The sequence below is a fragment of the Numida meleagris genome, chromosome 3 (genome assembly GCF_002078875.1).
Source record: "Numida meleagris isolate 19003 breed g44 Domestic line chromosome 3, NumMel1.0, whole genome shotgun sequence".
Classification (NCBI taxonomy): Eukaryota; Metazoa; Chordata; class Aves; order Galliformes; family Numididae; genus Numida; species Numida meleagris.
Genome location: NC_034411.1, coordinates 44,634,771 through 44,656,548, shown reverse-complemented (window position 1 = coordinate 44,656,548; position 21,778 = coordinate 44,634,771). Strand labels below are relative to the sequence as shown.

Here is a 21,778-nt window from a genome sequence, read left to right as displayed (position 1 = left end):
ATACAAGCTGGAGGATGAAAGGATTGAGCACAGACCTGCTGAAAAAGACCTAGGGATACTGGTGGATGGCAAGCTGGACATGAGCCAGCAATGTGTCCTTGCAGCCTAGAAAGCCAACCAGATCCTGGCTGCATCAAAAGAAGCATGGCCAGCAGTGCAAGGGAGGTGATCCTGCCCCTCTACATTGCACTGTTGAGGCCTCACCTGGATTACTGCGTCCACATGTGGAGTCCTCATACAGGAGAGACATGGACCTGTTGGAGCGCATCCAGAAGAGGGTCACAAAAATGATCCAAGGAATGGAATACCTTCCCTACAAGGACAGGCTGGTAAAGCTGGTGCTGTTCAGTCTGGAGAAGGCTCCAGGGAGACCGGATAGCAGCCTGTCAGTGTTTAAAGGGAGGCTATAAGAAAGAAGGGGATAGACTCTTTAATAGGGGCTGTTCTGATAAGACAAGGGGAAATGGTTTCAAACTGAAAGAGGGAAGATTTAGATTGGATAAAAGAAAAACGTCTTTCATGATAAGAGTAGTTAAGCACTGGAACATGTTGACTGTGCCCTGTTCTTGGAGGCCTTCATGATCAGTCTGGGTGGTGCTCTAAGCAATCTGATCTAGCTGTAGATGTCCCTGTTGGAGAGTTGGACTAGATGACCCTTAAAGATTTCTTCCAACTCAAATGATTCTATGATTTATTCAGTTCCAGTCAAGAACTTATATATGACTTTCCAATGCAAATGTGGCATTAATGGAACCAGTGAGTTATCAGAGGATGACCTGACCTTCTGTGGCTAACATCTTCCTCTTGGAATACTCAGAGAAGAGAACGTGCAAGATAGGATTAATTTTACTGATGGAACATGCAGAGAGCAGGACTTACAAGGGGAGCTCCAGACCTAGAGGGAGATAACTGTTTTCACTGTTCTTGCTTTCCTTTCAGATAAACCTCATTTCTGCATGAACTTAATGAACTTTTCCCCTGAAGCTCTAGGATAAGATTACTTTACTAGAATTCATAAAAATCTTTATCATCCTTCTTTGGCTGGTGCTGTGTGTATCCCTTTTGATCTTCTTTCAAAATTGTATTCTGGAAGTCAGAAATTTTTAAGGATTGCAATAGATTCAAGATGTTAACAATTAGAAAAGATTATTACAAAAAAATACATTTAAAAAGATGTTTTTAGTTATCAACATGACAAGGCCTTCATATTGAGAAATACAATTACCAGAAGCTGTAGCATTACAAGTTGTAAAAATAATTTACAATTTTTACTTTTTTATCATGCATTCTACCTTTACTACCTACGCTGATAAATCATTTCATCAGTCAGTTTCAACTATTTGCAATATTTCATTATTTCTATCATTCTAAGTAATACTTTTATTTTAAAATTGTTGTGGCCTTTGATAATATGCTAAGCGTCATCATTTCTACTAATCCCCGGAGCACTCTTCCATTAACGTTTTTGCTTCTTCTACTGTAACCAGCTTTTAATTCATGAAAGGACTTCATTTTGCCTCCTGTGGCTACTAAGTTAACTTAATAATCTCCTGAAAAAGACTCTATTGAAAGCTTTTTGAAATCCTAATTTAATATCTACAGAGCCAGAAATCCTTTATCAATTATTTTAACTCTTAAAACTGTCCCTTAGATTGCTTTTAATAAACTGAATCTCCAGAGTGCAGTCTACAGATTTCTGCTCTTTGTCTAGCAAGCCTGTTTTATTAGAGTAGGAGACATATAAAACCTCTAATTTAGTGTCATATAGCAGCTTCTCAGTTCCTACTAAACTTATGAGACAACTAGTTGAGTCACTGGGCGCTCGTACATTTAGGATTCTGATTATACTTCTTAGAAGTATAGATTCTTAAAAAAAAAGATAGAGAAAACTGAAAAACAGGTTGTTCTCATTAAGAGAAATTTTCAAATGTCATGTGAAATCAGTAAGATTAACTGCATGATAAAAAATGAGTGAATATAGTGTGAATTTACTGAGAGGACTCTCTTCCTTCCTGTTCTGTATAATTTTCCATGCTTACTAAAATGATATCCAAAAAAAAATTTAGTTACATTTTTGTAGATTAGCAAAAACTGAGGGGAGAATTCCTCCAATTTTAGTAGTACAATGATAAAACCTAAAAAAAAAAAAAAAAAAGCAGATTGGAACAGATGTATGATGAAATAGTTGTTTTTTTTTCTGGCAGTGCTCAGAAATCCCCCATCACAGTGTGCTGTTGCAGTTTTTGAGCAAGTGGATAAGTTTCCTGTTTCTGTAGAAAGACATCAGTAACCCCTTTACTGTGCTCACAATAAAGGATAAATGGGAAAGGCTTAAGTAAGAAATAGATTAATCACAACTATAGACAGAAGCACATTTCCAGCACACAAAATGTTCCACTTCTGTTTAGGATTAACTTTGAAATTGCACAACTGCTCCAAAGTAAGATACCAATGTAGACTAGCCTTGAAGCATTTGAGGAAATGTCTCTTCTTCTTCTAATTAGGAGAATGAACAGAGTATCACTATTTTATTCTATTTATTATAACTTTTCTGCTAACTTTCCCACATAGAGATAAATGTCAAGAGTCAAAAGGCGATGGGAACAGTCTAACTGAAAACTCTTAACTTAGAAAAACTGCTATTCTAATTTACCTTTGAGCCCTTCGGTTTCCACATTTTTATTATATTTAAATATATATACTGTGTATAAATATGCAAATAGTACTGCATAATGACATATTTTCACTATTTCTAAAGCCATACAACTACTGACTTTTTTCTATGTGCATGTCTGAAACTTATTACAAAATTGGATAGTAGGGCAATTCTGTGTTATATTGTTGAAGATTTCCAGGTAGTTTATGGTATGCCTTAATCACTAAATCAAAATAAATCTTCAGGTAGTTGCTTTTAATTTTGGCTACAGACATTCTTCTGATGTGCCTTTATCCCAGTGTTCCTGCTTTTCTGTATTTTTTCTGGTTTTGTGTTATTTGCATTAAAGCCAAAGAATTTCAAGTTAATTCAACAGATAGCTTTTCATGAATAATTGGTGGAGAAAAAGAACATTAATGCCAACAGATACAAAAACAATTGCTTGGTCACTATATTTCTGAATATATAATATAATCAGTTGACATTCTTTCCTGATTTAACTTCATAATTCACTCTTTACAAATAGAGTGTTTTCATCTTATTAAAATGGTAGCAAAAATTATTTCCGTATTTTTTCCAAAAAGTTAAACAAGCTCTGGCCCCCTGGGGGACACCACTTGTCACTGATCTCCATCCAAGATACATACCTTATTGTGCTGGAGTATGTTAAGTGTAGGTATGACTTCTCTCATTTTTATAGGTAGAACATGAGTAGTAACTTATGCTAAAGTTCTTTCAAGAGAGAATCTTTATATTATGATCGTATGCAACATATACTGAAAGGTGAAATTCAACAGACTAAAACAAAATTTTTTTTACAGGTAAATGTTTAAGGACTAAATGCAACAGCAAAATTGATTTTTTAACAAAAAGTACCGTAAGTTAACATACTAAAAACTCTATCGAATCAAGTCTAGGAAATATGAATGGACATTAGATGTTTTGTAGTGAAGAGTAAAACTTTCTTCCCATTGTGGGTCAAGAGACAAATATACTAAAAGGCAAGAAACCAAAAACTGTGAAATGCACAAGCTTCATCTTGATTACAGGTAGAGAATGTTCGAAGAAAAAAAAATAAACTTTCAACTAAAGTGGAAGGAAACCTTTTATTCCTAAAATCAGAAGGAACTTTAAAACAGAATATTCAAGAATATTTCTGCTTTTCTCTTTCTACTAAGCTAGGAAATGGAGATAAAGTAGTTAGAAGTTTTCAACTGGTGGTGGTATGAAATGAAAAGTAAATCTTAAAAGGAATAATTATTTTACCAGAGAATCCATACAAAATCTTTACTATGCTTACAAAAGCTCCTTTTTCTCCTTAGCAAATAAAAAAAATGCAGTTTCTTCTTATATACATGATTTTAATGCTTTAGATAAAGGATTTAAATGAATGCATTAGCAGTCTGATATAATGTTTCTGGGAGATTAAATCTAGTTATTGGATAATTTTATCAAAGACATATAGTATTATGTGATCAGTTGAAACAGATGGGAAATAAACTGTTTATATATGTTAAAAACTATCATCTAAAACTCATGTTTGCTTTATAGATTACTGGATTAATTTAAGTTTGTTTGTTTAAGAAAGGTCAATAATATGTTAATTGTCATAGTACTATACCTTAAGTTCTCTCAGCTAGCTTGCTTTCTCCATTTATCAGCAGGTTAGCCAGGGAGCTTGTTTTTACTATTTACAGACTAAAATTGGGCTTCTCATTATATCAGCAGACTTTCCTCTCACTATTAGCTACTTCATAGGAATAGCTTTCTTGAAGGAAAAAAAAAAAAATCTGTAAATGTTATACTGCCATTGGTTTCCTTGTGGTTCAGTGAATTATACATATTGATAAAATAGACCGTATATTGATTATTTTTGACCTAGATAGCACAGAAATGTTACAAAACAAAAGATTTTACTGATGTTTACACAGTGGTTTTCATTGTCTGATCATATTTTATAGTAACTTATTGATTTTTTATTTGGCCTAATTGCTGAAAATTCAGATTCTTGGTTCAACAACTTACAAACCACTGTATAAAAGTTCATAACAATTATTTTGAGATTTCTTAAAATCCATATTTGCAGCATTATTGTCAGATATGAACAAGTTTTTCCAAGAATTTGGGCTTTGATCAGCACTTTTTGTGGGTGGATGTGAACAACAGAAGAATTTTGTGGATGTAAGCAGAAAAATCACATTTTTCTCTGAACAGCTGTATAATAGCCACTTTTAAAAGCTAAACAGTAAAAACAGAAGGAAAGGGTTTTGCACCATGGAATGTAAGACAAAATATTTCTGGGATCCATATTGTGGGAGTTATTATAGAGCACAAAATGCTAAGTAAAAATTAGCTGTATGCTTGGACAGCTCACACTTCAAGAAATGAGACTGAAATCAGAGTCCTTTTCAGAGCCATGCCAGTAGCCGTCCATCGATGGCTTTGGAACTAAACGAGAAGAAAAGAGTATCCACAAATGCTTTTTATCTAGTGCTTGTAGTACCTATATATTGTGGAGATTTTGCTTCAAAAACAAGCTTTTGTATCGTGGGAAAAAAAAAATTAAACCAGAAATCATATTGTCCTCAAAGTTAATGTATAATTTCTATGTTTATGTAATGTATAAACTGGAAGTCAGTGTTGGTAGATTACGGTTACATTGTTTAGTGACCACTTATTATGACTGGGAAAAAAAATTGAGCAAACTCTTGAACACATAATTTTTCTTCATGTCTGGATCATAAAAGTCAGATTTTAAGGGCAAAGAATAGCTGAGTGAAATTGCTCAGACTATCAGAAAATCTTCGAGAAAAAAAATTGCTGGTACATATAGAGAAGATGTTAATAAAGAGAGGGAGAAAAAGCATGAAGGATTCTATTTTATATGTTTTGATCAGAATAGTTGCAAATCCTTATATATAACCTGACAAGGTTGTGTATTTCCCTGGAAATTGTTGTAATTTTGAAAGAGTTGTCAAAATCCCATGTAAGGAATGGATTTTAAAAAAGAAAATAAATAAGATGGAACAATATTCTGACAAGGGTAGTCTTCTTTGTGAAGCAAAAAAAAAAAAAAAAAATCCACTTGGATATGTATATCTCATTTTCACATCCAAAGCTTTGCCCAAATACAAGTAGTTATAACAAAATCTGCAATAAATTTTCTGAAAGCGGAACTTTCAGTAATGAAATTGTAATCAGATAATTGTGTAAACTACAAATTAGAAGTTAAAAAGAAAAACACTGAAGGACAGAGGACTAGAAAAAATGTCTTTTTCTTGCTCTTCCTTTTTCATCTGTAGTTTTTTGACTAGCTGTCCATTTCTTACTTGATGCAAACTTCTCTCTGTAGTGAGCAATTTGGCTTCTGAATTAGGCTTGTCACCAGAAGTTTGCAGTTGCTACTTTACCAGCTCACAAGCCTTATCCATAACATGCTGAGTGTTAAAACTGTAAATATCGATAATGTAAATATCTTCTGAATCTTATTTTTGTGGTTGCTTGGTATAGGTATTTTTGAAATTTCTCATTAGTTGACCATGGGATATTGACTCTAACTGCATCTGATAAGGCTGTTTTTCCTTATGAAATTAAAAAAAAAAAAAAGGCAAAAAATACTGAGAAGCCATCATATATGATGTTACAGATTCTCTGCTAGGAAATGTTGATTTTATTTTTTCCTTCCTCTATATGGCTCACAACAAGAACTTGATTTTGTTCAAGTTTGTAGGTAAATAGTTATAATACAGTAATTCTTTTTAGACTCTTGTTAGAGATCAACAATCTCATATGTGAGAGTATTTAAGTATCTAATTGCCTCTACATATGCCAGTAGTGAGATATTCACAGCAAATATAAAGGACTTACTTTCAAGTATCTCTTCCATTTCATTTTCATTTATCATAAGTGGATCAGTTTCAACACGAAAGACTGAAGTGGTCCAATCAGTAGCAATGATGTGCAAAGTCAGGTCTGCTTAGAGTCAAGCAGGGAGTAAAATGAATGACAGTGGCCAACAGGGAATGTATGTCTGGTACTTGCTTGACTTCCATGATTCAAGTGAGAATGTTATCACTGGCCCTAAATCAAGGGATAGGTATTGGTTTGCTTAACTTGACAAATTTTTCCTTAGAATGTTTTGAGTTTCAGCATAATCTGTGTTAAAGCTTGTTAGATGTGAAGGAGGAAGCACCTACCAAATTCCAAAGTACCGTCTCATTGGAAAAATAGTTTAGCAGTTAAGCAGTGTTTTAAAGAATTGGTTGCCTAAAGGGATGGATTGGTCTCTCAATAGTTTTGATGATCTTAAGCTTTTCAGAGAAAATGCTTGACTGTTGAGAACCTCTTAGGTATATTCAGAGCTCTAATAGGCTCAAAGCAAACAAATTCTTGTTCTCACTGGCTATCATGAGTGTATGTAACATCAGGATGATGATGGGTGGAGAAAAGAAAATGTAAGAGTGCAAAATCCCTCACTTTCTAGTTAATATTGGAGAGAGGTTCCTATTAGAAATAGGTACTTAATTTCTCTCTATTTTTTTTCACAGTAGCAATCCATGAAATTTTCTTAGCATTCTGTTCCTGAAATGAGTAACAAATAAAATTAGGTCAATATCCTAGGAAGTTGGGTATTGTATATAAATACTGATACTTGTGCAACACTGCATATTTTTTGGTAACAGGATTCTTTCTCTTATTTGTTCTTTTGAGTGTCCAAGTAAACATATAGTGATCAGATTTTTCTGAAGGAAATACAATGTTGTGCTTGAAGTAACAGCACTGATTCCTATAGGTGACTTAGAGTAAGGTATATGAGCAAAAATTTAAGAATCTGGTACTGACGTATCAGAAAGCTTTCAAATGCTATTTCAGCTGTTTGAATCTTTAGTTTCATCTAAACAACTGAGTTGAGTGGCAGCTGTTCAGAAAATATATGTGAGCATATTAATTTGCTTTCTGATCTTTATGTCAAATATTTTGGTATTTCAGTATCTAGTGATATATCTTGTTGGAGACTTAATGATACTCTACAGTGATACAAAATCAGTTCTTATTTTCTAAATGTACTTATGTAGATGGCATGAATTATCTATCAACCTGATTATACTGTATTTGTTTTGTAAAATTGTATTTATTTGACTATTTATTTTACATTTTCAGGTAGAAATTGAGAAGCTGGACTATCATTATTATCTGCCTTTGTTTTTTGATGGGCTTTGTGAAATGACATTTCCATATGAGTTTTTTGCTCGTCAAGGGATCCATGACATGCTGGAACATGGTGAAAACAAGATTCTTCCTGTCATTCCTCAGCTCATTATCCCAATAAAAAGTAGGTGAAGAAGTGGGAGGAAAAAAAAAGCCACTAAAATTGCATTTATATGGCATAGATTTTTGACAAGTTGCTAATTAAGCAACAAAACATGACAGGCTGTAAATTTCATGTATATTACTGCAAACTTGAGTAATTCATAAGGTATAAGGCCAGAAGGTTTATTCCTTCAGTCACCTGGTAGATGCAGTTCTCCAGAAAAATAGCCTGTCTGGTGAGTCTTTTTCTTATTACAATATGGCTCCTTATCTTTGGAAACATTAAGGGACATTTTCTTACCTTTTATGCACATAAATTTTTATGTATTTATTATGTATGTCTGATTACTGCATTATGTAATCTCAGATGTAATACCACTAAAACTAAAACTTAATTTTTTGAAACATCTATTCTTTCACATATACTTCCTGGTTCTTTAGATCTGTACCTTCACTGGATTTTATTTTGAACCAACATCCTTCTCCAGTTTGGTATTATGATTCTTATGTCTACATGTTACACATATACTAGTAAATCAGACACTGTCATGCTGCACTTCTCAGTGTGGGAACATGACAGAATTGTTTTATTAGAAATAGAGTTTCAGCTCATGCTAATTTGCCCTCTCCTGAAAAATTCTTGAATATAGAACCATTAATAGGCAGTTTTGATGCAGCAACCTTTTTCTTTGAGAGAGAGTATGAGAGTTTAATAGGTAAACTAATGTTAATCTTTGTCAGCTGGCTTCCATTTTTTTTTTTTGAGTTGTAAACTATATAATCCTAGTGCTAAAAAGCCATATTGATTAAACTTGATTTCTATTTTATGGTTGATCAGTAATGATATCATTGCTGTCTTTTGCCTGGTTTTCTGTAGATGATTCATCATCCATGCTAATACAGAACAAAACAGAGTCATTCTCTTTGTGTTAGAGAATGAATAGTCAAACACAATTTTAGAAAAGGGGAAAGAGAATATAGTTTGGTTTCTGATAATACTGATGTATTAATATTGGAATGATCAGAATTGTTTTGTTTTATTCGTTTGCTTTATTCTCCTTTTAGAAGATCAGTTAGAGATGTCATTATCTCTATCTTTCTGTAAATTTTGAAAATGTCAAAAGGAGTATATAATATTAAGGAATGGTTACTCTGTAAGTGACACATGTGAAAGGTTATGAAAACAACATCACACATTTTTCTCTTTAAGACAGGAATCATGTCACTTCTGTAAATCTTTATTTTCAACATCATCCAAATAAATTTATAGTAGTATCTTTTTGAAAACTGAAATAGTTTCTTTGGAAAAGACTGCAAGTTTATGACAGCAGCTCCAGTTGGGATTTTAAAGTCTTGCTGGGACTAGAATCTAGCTTAAAAATAATTACCTAGAAGCTTTATCTGTTGCACACCTTTTAGCATTAGAAAAAGACTTCTAGGTAAGGATATTTATATGGGTTTGATACATAGCCTTTTAAATTGAATCAGTATTTAAGGTGCTGACATCCATTCAAGAATCTGCTGGATAAATTCAGTTGTTGGCTACTGTACATGAGGTCACTGGGGTTTTTGTTGTTGTTTTTGTTGTTTTTTTTGGGGGGGGAGGTTTTGTGGCTTTTTTTTGAAGCTTCTGTATTATTTGTAAAGTGTGAAGAGTCTAAATAGCATCTAAACATGACAAAGGCTTCTTCTAAACCCATATTAATATGTTAAAAAGACACACCGTTTCAAGGAACCTGGAAGCGTACATCTCTAAGAGTTTTTGAAATTCTCTATGCCCGTGTAATATAACAGTGTAGTCAGAGCTGTATATTTTTGAGACTAAGCTGCATCTCCAATAAGCTCAGCTATGCTTTACACAGATTACTGTCTCTAAAGTGTTCCTCTGGGTGTGTTATATCTGATTAACCAGACTTCTTTTAGACCACTGCTATATTTCTTTCACTATTTCTGTGAAAGAGCAAATCAATTGATCGTCAGGCAATATATATATATGATGAAGAGAAAGGGGATAAAAGAAAAATAGAAAAATAAGTCTGCAAACAGAATGCTTTTAAAAGCAATTTTCACTCCTGCATGTGTGTCAAAGGGAAATATTAACAAAGGGCTGCTCTCAAAAAGCATTTTAAATTAGAATTCTTTTGTATATTTAAAAGATTTAAGGAGAATTCTGTCAACCTACCCAAGACAAATGGTTTGTTTAAAGTTCACACTTTTTGAATATTGTATCTTAAAGATGAAAATGAAATTATTTAATAAAGGTGTGGTTTACTTTAAGTCCTAATCATTTCTACAGGTTTTCCTCTGGTTATGCAAACAAGCAATGACTAAGAAAAGGGAGATAACTGAAATTAACCAATACAGTTTCCTTCCTGAAAACACCTGAAATAATTCCTAATTTTTATTTGCCACCTTGAAATATGTTCTTTTTTAAGAAACTGAGAGAAAGAAAAAAAACTCAGATTGGAGATGCTGATTTCTCAAGGAGAAAAATATTCAAAATATATTCCAGTTTCTCAAAATAAGAATTCAAATCATATTTTATTTTGCAGTGCAAACCATGGTAAAATTGTTTACAAATATTGTCATTGAATGATATAAGAAGAACAGGAAAAGTGAATTACCTGGAATGTCACGTTTGTAATGAGTCCAACTAAAAACTTAAAAATGCAAAGTCAGGAAATGCAAGTACCTCAAGATGTTAAGACTTTTAATTCCCTTTCACTGGTAGCATAGGCTAACCCGTTGAGTTATTTAAACTAAAACTGAGATCCATAATTCAAGATGTACTGCAAATAGAGAAATACTATGTAGATATTACAAAAATTCTGATGCACGATGCAGAGAAGAGTATCTTCTCCCTTGCCAGGAGACTCCATACTATTATTTTCATACTGCAGATAAGGTAGGAAGGAGGCTAATTTTGCTCATCACAAACTGTATCTGTAACAGAAGGCAGAATAGAATCCAGATACACGTCTCTGGGGTAGCAAGCAGCGCTGCCTATAAGAAACTTGAGCATTCCTTTATTTTTAGGGCACAAAAGGGTCTGTCTGTACCCTATGTCTTTCAGTAATGCATTGATTTATTTTCAAACTGACTTGTGGCCTAATCCTATCTATAGGCAGCTAAGAATAGCCAGGAAAAACAGGGTGGAGGTGAGAGAGGGATGTTATATTGTTTGCTTGCTAATTGAATGCTCCCGTTCTAAATTCTTTGTAGTCACTTTGTGAATGTAAGATTCCTTTTGATACTTCTTTTTTTTGAGGAAATTTATGCTTAATATTATGTTTGCCATAACAAGATCAGAAGAGCCATAATTCCTTACCCTTGCTGTTGTTAGGTTTCTGGAACTCAGAGAATCCTGCAAATTTCACCAGTTTTGACGTGAGACACACAGGCAAAAACACACACTGAGGAGGCAGGATGTTATTACCCTTTTACCTGGTATTACTGCAAGCAACATCAGGGACACTGAACACTGTTTATGGAAGCACCCGCTTTCCTTTCAAAGGCACCTATTGCTCTTCATTAAGTGCAACCATTTACTTTTTCTTTGCTAACAACATGATTGTAAGAGCTTCCAAGACCTTCACACACAAGCAACCAATTGTTTAACCTCCTTCACTCCAGCTCATTTCAGTCGTCTTTAGCTAATGTGATTGTTTGTGAATCTCACTTCCTGATGTATTAAAAAAAAAAACACAAAGAAATGAAAAAAAAAAAACCACCAAACCTAGGATAATAAAAAACATTTTCAGAGGGGAGTTACTTGAAAACTCAAATGATATCAGTGGCCTGCTTTGTAGCAGCTCTGTCAGAAATGAAAGAACAGTATGCAATAGCACAGAAGTTAGAATAAGTAAATAGAGATGATCAGTAGAAACATCTTGTTATAACTTTGCTAATGAAGATAATGTGGAATTAAACACTTAAGCATCTTGGATTGCCCAGTTGCCAGAATATTCTGTGCTCTGTGTTGTACATCCTAAAAAGGACATATAGGAAATCTGAATTTAGGCTTAGAAGCCAAATAAAGCTCACATATTTGCACATTAAATGTGACTTAGGGGGAAGTATAATTTTTACAGAGTTACAGACAGCAGACCTGACTGAGTCCAAACACTTCTCAAAAAGAGCAATCTCTATCCTAAGGAGCACTGAAGTTTTCCTTTTTTATTTTTTTATTTTTTGCTATGATCATTAAGTAAAACATATTTTTGTGGGTCAGAGAAATGTACAGAACAGTCTTCCCTCAATGTGACCTACAAAGTCCTTTATAATAGTTAATTTATTTCTAAATTAAACTTATTTCTGTTTTCTTATTTTCAGCATCCAGTTGAAAAATGTGGATTGATATCTTGGACAATGATGTAGTTAATCCAAATTTAATATCAAACGAGGGCCAGTGTTACATTTAGATGAGTAGAGCTGAACCTGTTGATAGCAGTTTTTCTAAGCATATTTAGTTTTTCTAAGCATATTTATGTGGAAGAACTTCTTTTCAATAAGAGTGACAGAAGATTGGAACAGGTTGCCTAGAGAGGTTGTGGACTCTCCTTCCGGAGAAATATTCAAGACCCATCCAGATGCATACCACTGCGACCTACTGTAGGGTACCTGCTTTAGCAGTGGGGGTGGACTTGATGTTCTCTTGGGGTCCCTTCTAACCCCCGTAATTCTGTTATTCTGCAATATCTTCCCTATATCTGAGACATTTGTAGTCATTAAATACTTCCTTATTTCACAGAATGTTAAAATATTTTTATGCAATAAACAGAGTTTTCTGGGCTGTATTCTTTCTCATTCTTTAAATCATTTATATTCCTTTCTGTCACCTATAGAAAATGGATAAAACCTTTTATGGTTTAATTCCTATCTTTCTCTTGACTGACTGTTGCTCTTGAGAACCAGTTCCATATGGGCTGAAAACTCAATGTAGAAAACTTTTGTAGACTTAAAATGCTTTTAAAGATAGAAAAGCTCTTCAACTTTTTTGGAAAATTTGTCTTGATTCTCAAATCTGGGATGCTTCTTTCCAGTAGCCTCTGTCAACCAGTACAAGTAATTGCAATTAGAAGATTTATGTTAGATTCTGCAGCTCAAAACTGATCACTTCAAGTGGTTTCAAAATATATAGAAATTGTATCCCTTTTTCCTTCTCTTCCTTCTTGTCTTTTCTAGCAACCCTCATCCTCTGTAGCCATTTATTGTTGCTCTCTTCCTAACATCCTTCCTATTCTTCCATGGCATTCAAGTGTTTCAAGAGCCATCAGTGAGAGACCTTGTCAAATACCTTTTGAAAGTGTCAGAAAACCGTATTGCTTGTCTTTTCTCGTCCACATTCTTCAAGGATTTACAGTACATTTAGAACAATTTCTATTAATTTCAGCAGTACAGATGCCAAAATTACTGGTCTTTGGTTCTTCAGATTGTTCCTGAAATCCTTTCTAAAATGATTCATTGATGATAAAGCTTGAAGTTTTCATTGAGAGGATACTCAGTGCAGTTTAGTAGTTTGTGACAGCACAGGGGACAGAATAAGGGATGGAGGGGATTTCTGTAAACTGGCTTAGCCACTGAAAAGGTTTGTGGAACTCTATTCTCAGTGTTTTCTTTATATTATTTTATTAAACAGGGCCTGCAAATGTTAATGGAATTCAAGCTTTGCAGTTGCCAATCTAGTAATACACTACAGTTACAAGCAGAACTAAAGTTCTGTAAAGCCACTGACTTTCTCTTCAGTGTTCTACTAGATCATGTTTCTTACAAATACCAGTGATTCAGTGATGGATCATAGAATCATAGAATTGTTTGGGTTGGAAGGAATCAAGCCCCCTGCTATAGGCAGGGACACTTCTCTCTAGACCAGGTTGCCCTAAGCCCCATCCAGCCTGGCCTTGAATGCTTCCAGGAAGGGGGCATCCACAACCTCATTAGCCAACCTGTTCCAGTGTCTCACCACCCTCACAGTTGCATGAGACCTATTCTATGTGTCTTCTTCAACTTCAGTTAAGTGATTTTCCAGAACAGGTACTTTGTTGGCCAGCAGATGGAACGATGAGAATACAAACTGAATTGATTATAGTTTCTGGTTTTGTGACCTAAATAGAGAATGAAAACTGTCTGTACATTTCTAAATATTTTCATAGTGTTGTACTTGAAAAGACCATTGAATATAATCAAAGGTCAGTTCCAATTAAACAGAACTAAATTATCAACTTAACTTTAAATAGCACTACCAAAATATAGATTTTAGTATTTTATGAATAAATGAAAGTTTGGAGAGTCTGATTTTATAAACAAAACATGTCAGCTTATGTGGCTTCTAGGTCTTCTTTGAGATGTTAGAAGTGTTACTCAAGGAAAAGACTTCAGTTTTTAAAAGCAGTCATTACTGCATGTATTGTTTCTGTCTAAATGCATAACAAGTAAGTGGCATATATCTTTACAAAAATCTCCACTCTTAACAAAATTCTGAATTTGCAGATTTCCAATAAAATTTAATAAAGAACAAATCACTGAAGCTATCAATAAATTGGTATTGTTTATTACTATATTGCAAACAAGCTTTAATAAACATCAGTGTGAAACACCTTCCTCACAAAAATGTGCCATTTCAAATATACTTTCAAATTTTATTCTCATTCTGTGGCTACTACTAGTGGCTCTGTGGACACAGAACTGACTTAGACACTGAGGTCTTACATTGGATATTCAACTTGTTAACGTTTTAAAGTTGTCTTTTATTGAAGAAAAAGTTATGGAGAACTTCAGAGAATATTTGTTTGAAAAAAAAAGTAACAGTACAAATTAAAATATTTATGAAGTACATACTTGATTGTATACTTGCATTAACCAATTAATCAAGCTGAGGGTCTACTGCAAAAGTGTGCAGCCTCATCACAAGTAAAATAGTCAAACCGACATGCCATTGAAGGAGAAAACATTGGAACTACTGAGCAAAAGTCAATTTATTGTTTTCTTCTTGAGGGACAGGTAGCTGTGCTAAACTAAGAGTTTTAAAATGATTTGCTATATTCTTTCTTAGGGATATTAATACTTTCGTACCTTTCTGGTAACCTCCAGATATCACTGACATTACTCAAAATATTGAATTGTACGTATTTCGTACACTACATTAAATTTTTCTTCCTTCTACTCATGTGGGAGAATGGTCTGCAGTGATGGTACCACACAGAAATTAATTATCAGATTTTTAAAAATAAGCATATGTTTGAAATTGATGTAGGGGCAGGACTGTCTCTAATTAAATGTTTATGCAGTGCCTGATATAATAAAGCCAGGAGCTGGTTGACTGTTATGCTTGGCACGGTCCAAATATTTAATAATAATAACAGTTCTGCCGTCAATTTGGTCTTACTTTTTGTATTTACAAGTGTTTTCCTAACACACACACTGCAGATTTATGCAATTTGAAGGGCTTCAGGCTCAAATTCTGCAGTCTGTTTGATTCTACTGTATTCACCAATTTGGCACTCAAAATCTTGACCCAAATTCTGTTTCTTTGGTTTTATGTGTTACATGAGGGATGGGATAACCTTGTGTTGAGGGAGGTGGAACAAGTATCCAACAAGTGTTCTGGAATGCAAATGAAATAAGTGCCAGTATTACTATTTAAAGTTCCTGTAGGTAAACCTATAGTACACCTCTAATTTAAGGAAACTTTCACAATAAGTTCTGTGAAAACATTCTTCTGAATTTAGTATGTGTTAGGTTTGCTGTAAGAGTTGGGACTCCTTAGTCAGGAGACATAATTCATTCGTTTGACTTTATTAAGGAATTTTTACTGGCATAATCCCAGCTTCCTCTCAAACCAGGGTTGTCTTCACACAAGACAGAAGTCTGAAAACAGGAAACTGTAAAAACCTTTGGAAGCCAACATCTCTAGATAAAGAGTTCTTTCTTGAGGTGCTTGGATGACCATTTCCACTTCCATGGTATTCTCTATATGCCTAAAAATAAGGGCCCTTAACCTCTAGGCCAGCTTCTACAGTCAGGAAAAGCCATTCATGGAATTAGGTGCAGTTTATTCATTGCTTAAGAATTAAGAATTTGTGATTTCTGCCGTTGGTTAAGTTTTACAATAATTATTGTGCTGAAAAGTACACATGTTACTGATAATTTCCGTATCAATTCATTTAGCTAGTATTTCTGGGTATGACAGTTAAGTTATGAATAAACTTGTATGCTGCAGCTTATATGCTTCCTCTTTCAGTCACTTGTTTAAGAAAACGTACAATGCCTGTTCCTCTGTAAGGGAATATATTCTGGTCTGGTATTCAGACTGAATCTTTAGAATCTCTCTGTGAGTCTCGCTTCACTAAAGCAGCCTTAGAACATAATTTGATGTCTTTGCTGGGACTTAGTTGAAGTAAGCTGGATTGATGGACTTTCTGTCCACATGTGAATATTCTCAGGAACAACATGAACTTATGCATAGCCTGGCAAATAAGAAATCATGGAAGCCAGTTTGTAATGTCATTTAACGGCACTTCTTTATCTTAAAATCACACAATGATGCATTACAGTACCTTTATATCTTGGGCTCCCTAACTTGGTTGCTTAACAACAGTTTTAGTATGCTCTTCATAAGCATGCAAAGAGTCATGAAGAGAGATTACTTACTAGCAGATTTTCAAGAGTTTTTTCTACACATTTACTCAACCAGCCTGCCTTGCCCTTGCTTCAGAGCTCTAGCTCTGATTTTTTAACGCTCAGTAGGCATAAGATAAGGAGCAGGATAGGGTGTGGCACAGTGTATTTACTTAAAGAGATGAAAAAACTGATGATGTTCTTGTGTGAGGGTACTACCTCATTCCTATGGAATGACATTCCTGTGCACTGCCAACACGTAGTGCCAGAAGTTCCGAATCCCATAACTTGATTGTAAGCAGGCAATTCTTGAAGAAGTTGTTAGTAAGTTAATGCTCTTACAATTTTGATTGCATTCATTCCCATTATTTTTTCCCAGTTGTTTATACTTATGTTACATTGAATCATATATTTATATATTTTATGTTTATAAAACATGTATTGTTGAATATGAGCTTATCTTTTATGGTCTAGCTTTTCCCAGAACAGTAATGCAAATGTCTATGGAAGTAAGCAGAAAACTGAGAAATTACACCAATATGTAATAGCGCACCAAATTTAAATTGTGTTGCCAGCTGCATAATTTCAGAGAAGGTCTTACAACTTGGAAGGTTTTGCATATATATATGTGTGTGTGTCTATGTTTATGTATATTTCTCAAGCAGAACTAATTTTTAATTAGCAAAGAAATATTGGCTTTTAGTGAACTCAAAAGTGAAGAGAAACAAAAAATATGTAGGAAATGTCTTAATGTCATAAGATTAGCATCACAACACTGAAAACTAAGAGAAAAAAAACAAGTAGGCATGACAAAATCTTTTTTATTTTTTTTGAAATGTTTGTCTTCACATAACAAGCCTACAAGTTTTTTTTGTGTTTTCTTCCTGCAAACATTTGCTTCATTGTACTGATTCTCAGAATAGTAGGAATTGTTAGCTGAATGAATAAAACGATCATGAAATGAATGGGTACAAATATACAAACAGGCTAATTGTTGCACTAGAATGTATCTGTTGTCAACCTTTGCAGGTTGTCTTGCAGTTGTACAGTTTCATTGGCCCCAAATGGTACTTATTGAACATTTATTTTTTATTTGTTTGGACCATGCCAGTATTACACAGGCAGCATGAGGGAATAATGAGCTGCATTCTTTGGGTTACTGAAGAGTCAGCACAAATTGTGGGAACAAATAACAATCAGACAAGGCAGTGTTTTATAACATCAGGACTGCAATCCATCTTTGGGATCTTTCAAAGCTGGGCTAATAAAGGCTCACTTACAATCCCCAGCAGAGCACAATTTAATTAAATTTGTCCATTAAAGTACTCCTCCCTCTCACTCTACATTTTAAAAATTAATTCTGCTTTGTGACTGTCGTTCTTTCTACATCACAGATGCACTAAGCCTTCGTAACCGACAGGTCATCTGCATCACTCTGAAAGTCCTCCAGCACCTGGTGGTATCAGCAGACATGGTGGGAGAGGCCTTAGTGCCCTATTATCGGCAAATCCTCCCAGTCCTAAACATCTTTAAGAACATGAATGGTGAGTTATCCTAACCAACACTGTGTTGTCTTTCAACCCTTAAGGTAAAAAGGGGCTTGAGACAGGGTTAATTAACAATGTAGTTAAGATTTATTGCTGTATATAAACTCAAATCCATTTGGAGCTCTAAATAATGTAAACCCTCCCCCTTTACCATTCCCTAAGGATGCACTGAAATTAACGATTTCATTTATTACTCCTTGCACGTACAGTTTATTTAACTCAGTACAGAAGCACTGAAGCAGTTCTGTAATCTTCCAATAATTAAATTGTAAAGTTTTGTAAAAGTCTTGAATAAATTAATAAATTACAAAGGTTTTTCACTCCCTTAAATACTTCAGTTCAGTCCAGTCATTTTGTTCAGTTCTACACTCTTTGCAAGCAACATTCACAACTACCAGCAGACTTAGGAAGGAATAAAAATAAAAGTAGCAATCAAACTAATTAATTAGAGGGTCAAGATAACTCCTTGTATAGAACTTTGTAGTCACATGATGTCTAGCGAAGTACTGAAGTTTGAAGTTATTATTTCTCACTTAGCAGGTTTTATCTGGAGAAATTTTGAACTATTTTGTATCTATGATTGAGAATGTTTCTTTGTCTCAGTCAGTCACTCTCTTGCCAGTCTTTAAAAACTGTGATACTGAGAGCACCATGAATACCATATAATGTGAATGCATTTACACTGTAATCACCAGGTAAAATCAATATGCTGCATCTGGCTTTCTCCAAATTATTCTTTAGGGTATTTTTCTGTAGTACCTCTATACATACTATCTGTACAATTATCTACCAAGGTATTGACTTTGTGTTGTTCACATGCAGCCCTATAGGTCAAAAGAACGTAATCCCTCACAGTACTGACAGTTTTTTCTTGAAATTCGTGGCATTTTTATAGTCACCTGCAAGACTGCTTCCTGTTTGCATTACTACTGAATGTACTGTCTTAAGCTCACTCTTGTAATACCTTGGATTGAAAAATGCATGTCCAAAGACTGACTTGAAGAATCAAATGAAATTTAGATTTTAGTTCCCGCTAAACACTTAAGTGTCTGTGACTATTAAAGTTAGTGAGAAACTAGCAATAACATATGGAATTCCATAAATGAAATGCAGTTCAGGTGACAACTGTGGTTTTAAAGAAGTTGTGGGAGGAAAGGTTATGAATAAACTCTGTGGTCTGAGATTAAGTACTTTCAGTAAGGCTCATTGTGTATTAGAATATTTCCCCTTTACAGATCCAAACTGAACATCCATCACAAAAAAAGACCATAAAGAGAAGGACTGTCAGTGATTATTAAATGCACAATCCTTGTCTTTTCCAAATTGCAACCTGAAGTAGAACATAAATTCTCTTGAGTAGGCTTGTCTCCAGTGATTTCAGACAAATAATACAGGAAGCTGATGTGCACTATGAGCTTAACAAAAATATAAAACATGTTCAAAACTTTTCCTGAGCTTTGATTTTGGTGTGATCAAAATAAAATGCATATTCAACATGTCTGCATGACATACATGCTGTGTGTATTTGTATGTATATCAGACTACACAAATTCTTCGTATTTGGCATTCATGAATTGAAAAACAAAAGTAAGGGAAAACTAATAATTAGAAATTGATACATTTTATTAAAGCACTACTTTCTCAGGAATAAGAGATTTGAAAGTTCAGTATTACCAGCAAGGCAATAGATAATATTTGCAAGGCATATCACATGAAACTATCCCACTTATTGAATATTTGCCTGCTGGTGACAGAGGAAAATTCGTCTGCTGTTTCCTTTCCCCTCAGAAAGCTTATATTTAATCTTTCACAGGCTCTTTAAAGAAACTGTATTCTTCTTTCTATCTCCATCTCCTGTATGCTTAATAAGCAGCTGAAGTAGAAGTCTTTGCTCTCAGTTCTGAGTAAGGTTTAGAGTTGATTCAAGCTATTTTCTCCACTGCTTGTTTGTACGGGTGGAAGGTGGGTTGGTTTTGGGTCTTCTTAGTACTTTTCTGTGTAACTTAAAAGGAAATGTGTTGCATCTTCTGGGAGTTGTGTGCATTGAGATCTATTAAGTCTGTCACTGTGGAAATTTGTCCAGAAATAAGTTAATGGAAGGGGCCATGTTTTTGTCATTGCCAGTTTGCTAGATCAATAACTGTCTTCTGGAAGGAGCTCTTTCCAAAATTCAAACACCATTCTCACACTAGACAGGCTTAAAGGGAAGAGAACGTGGGGAAAAAAAAGTGTTAATGAGACCAAGTCAGAATCAAATGAAACTATCTGGTGACCAATTCAAGACAAACCTAGCAAACCAAGAATCATGTAGTATATGACATCAGCAGACTTGCAAAAAATATACAAGTCCCACTAAGTTTAGACATGTTCTAAATGTAGATGCCTCAAACTTTTTTTCACAGTAAATGCATTTGATTTATTTGAATTCACCCCAAAATATTAAAGTAGAAAAAAGCTTGCATTAGTAAGATCTTAAATTTAGATCAGAAAAAGGCATTTAATGAAACAATATAAAATTCAGTCTTAGGTTCAGCTTGACAGATGTTTATCTCTTGCATTGTTCTTCAGTCACTGAAACTAGTAAACTAGTTTGGTATCACCAAAGTTTGAAATACAATGTTAGTTTGAGAAGCTGTCAGTCCTGTCCCACCTCAAGCAATTTTTTCCTACTTCCCATCTGTTTCCCAGCACTGAGGCTACAGTTCCACAGTCAGCAACAGTACTGTTTAGTTGCCATTGCCGTCTGGGGGCATCCTGTGATAAATAAAAGGAAGTCACTTTGATGACTCTCCCTGTAGGCAGCCATTTGGTATAGCTGACTGTGATTCCCACTGCAGATTTTTACTGGATTAGCCAGGGAGGCTATGAATTATGTAAATCCTCTTTTTTGGGATCTGAAGCCTTTGGTGTACAAGGGTGGTATCTCTTTACTCCTATTCAGCCTGCTGACCAACTGTATCTTAAACTGCCTCAAATGTTCCTTTATGCAGAGTTACTGATCCACTCTTTTAGATTATACACTAAATGTTGATTATTCACAGAAGCATGGAATTTCATATATATTGCTTCACTTTTTTATTGTACTTTGGACATTTCCACTTTTTTCTTCTTCCCTCTACTGCTTCCAAATCATCCTGCCATTTTTTTATACATATAGTACTTTTTGTGATTTAACATGTTCTAATTTTGATCTCTTTTGCTATCTTACTGTGTCTCTCAAACATGCTTGTCTCTAAAAATGTATGTCTTCATAATAGTTATGTTGTTGTGATGACTGTATAATTCAGGCAAAAATAGTAACAGACTGTTGACTTTTTGGAACAGAAGATAATCTAGGTATTTCATTTAAAATTTTTAGCAACCATAATAGAAATCTTTGTCACAATATTTTTACTCAACACTCCACAAAATGCCTACAGATTTATTCTGTATTATGTCTTTTAGTGAAGTATGTTTCTCTTGTAATTTCACATATCAAAAAATAATTTTGATTTTATTTTCTGAATTCTTTGGAATATTATGGCTATCTGTGACAACATAGTATGAATGGAATTGCTATTTATCAGCAAATCAAAGTATGGCAAATACATTTTATTATTAGAGTTTGTGGGCCACAGATAAGAGATTGTCAGGCATGTGTTCAGAATGA

At 34.3% G+C, this 21,778-nt stretch overlaps 1 protein-coding gene across 1 annotated transcript in view; it reads left to right on the top strand.

Moving 5' to 3' along the window:
* The window catches only part of PACRG (parkin coregulated), a 206,884-nt gene that overhangs the window by 101,010 nt on the left and 84,096 nt on the right, over positions 1–21,778 (top strand). The window contains exons 4-5 of the mRNA XM_021391069.1: positions 7,817–7,988; positions 17,977–18,126. Coding sequence (XP_021246744.1) covers positions 7,817–7,988; positions 17,977–18,126 — 322 coding nt within the window. The remainder of the gene's footprint in view (positions 1–7,816; positions 7,989–17,976; positions 18,127–21,778) is intronic.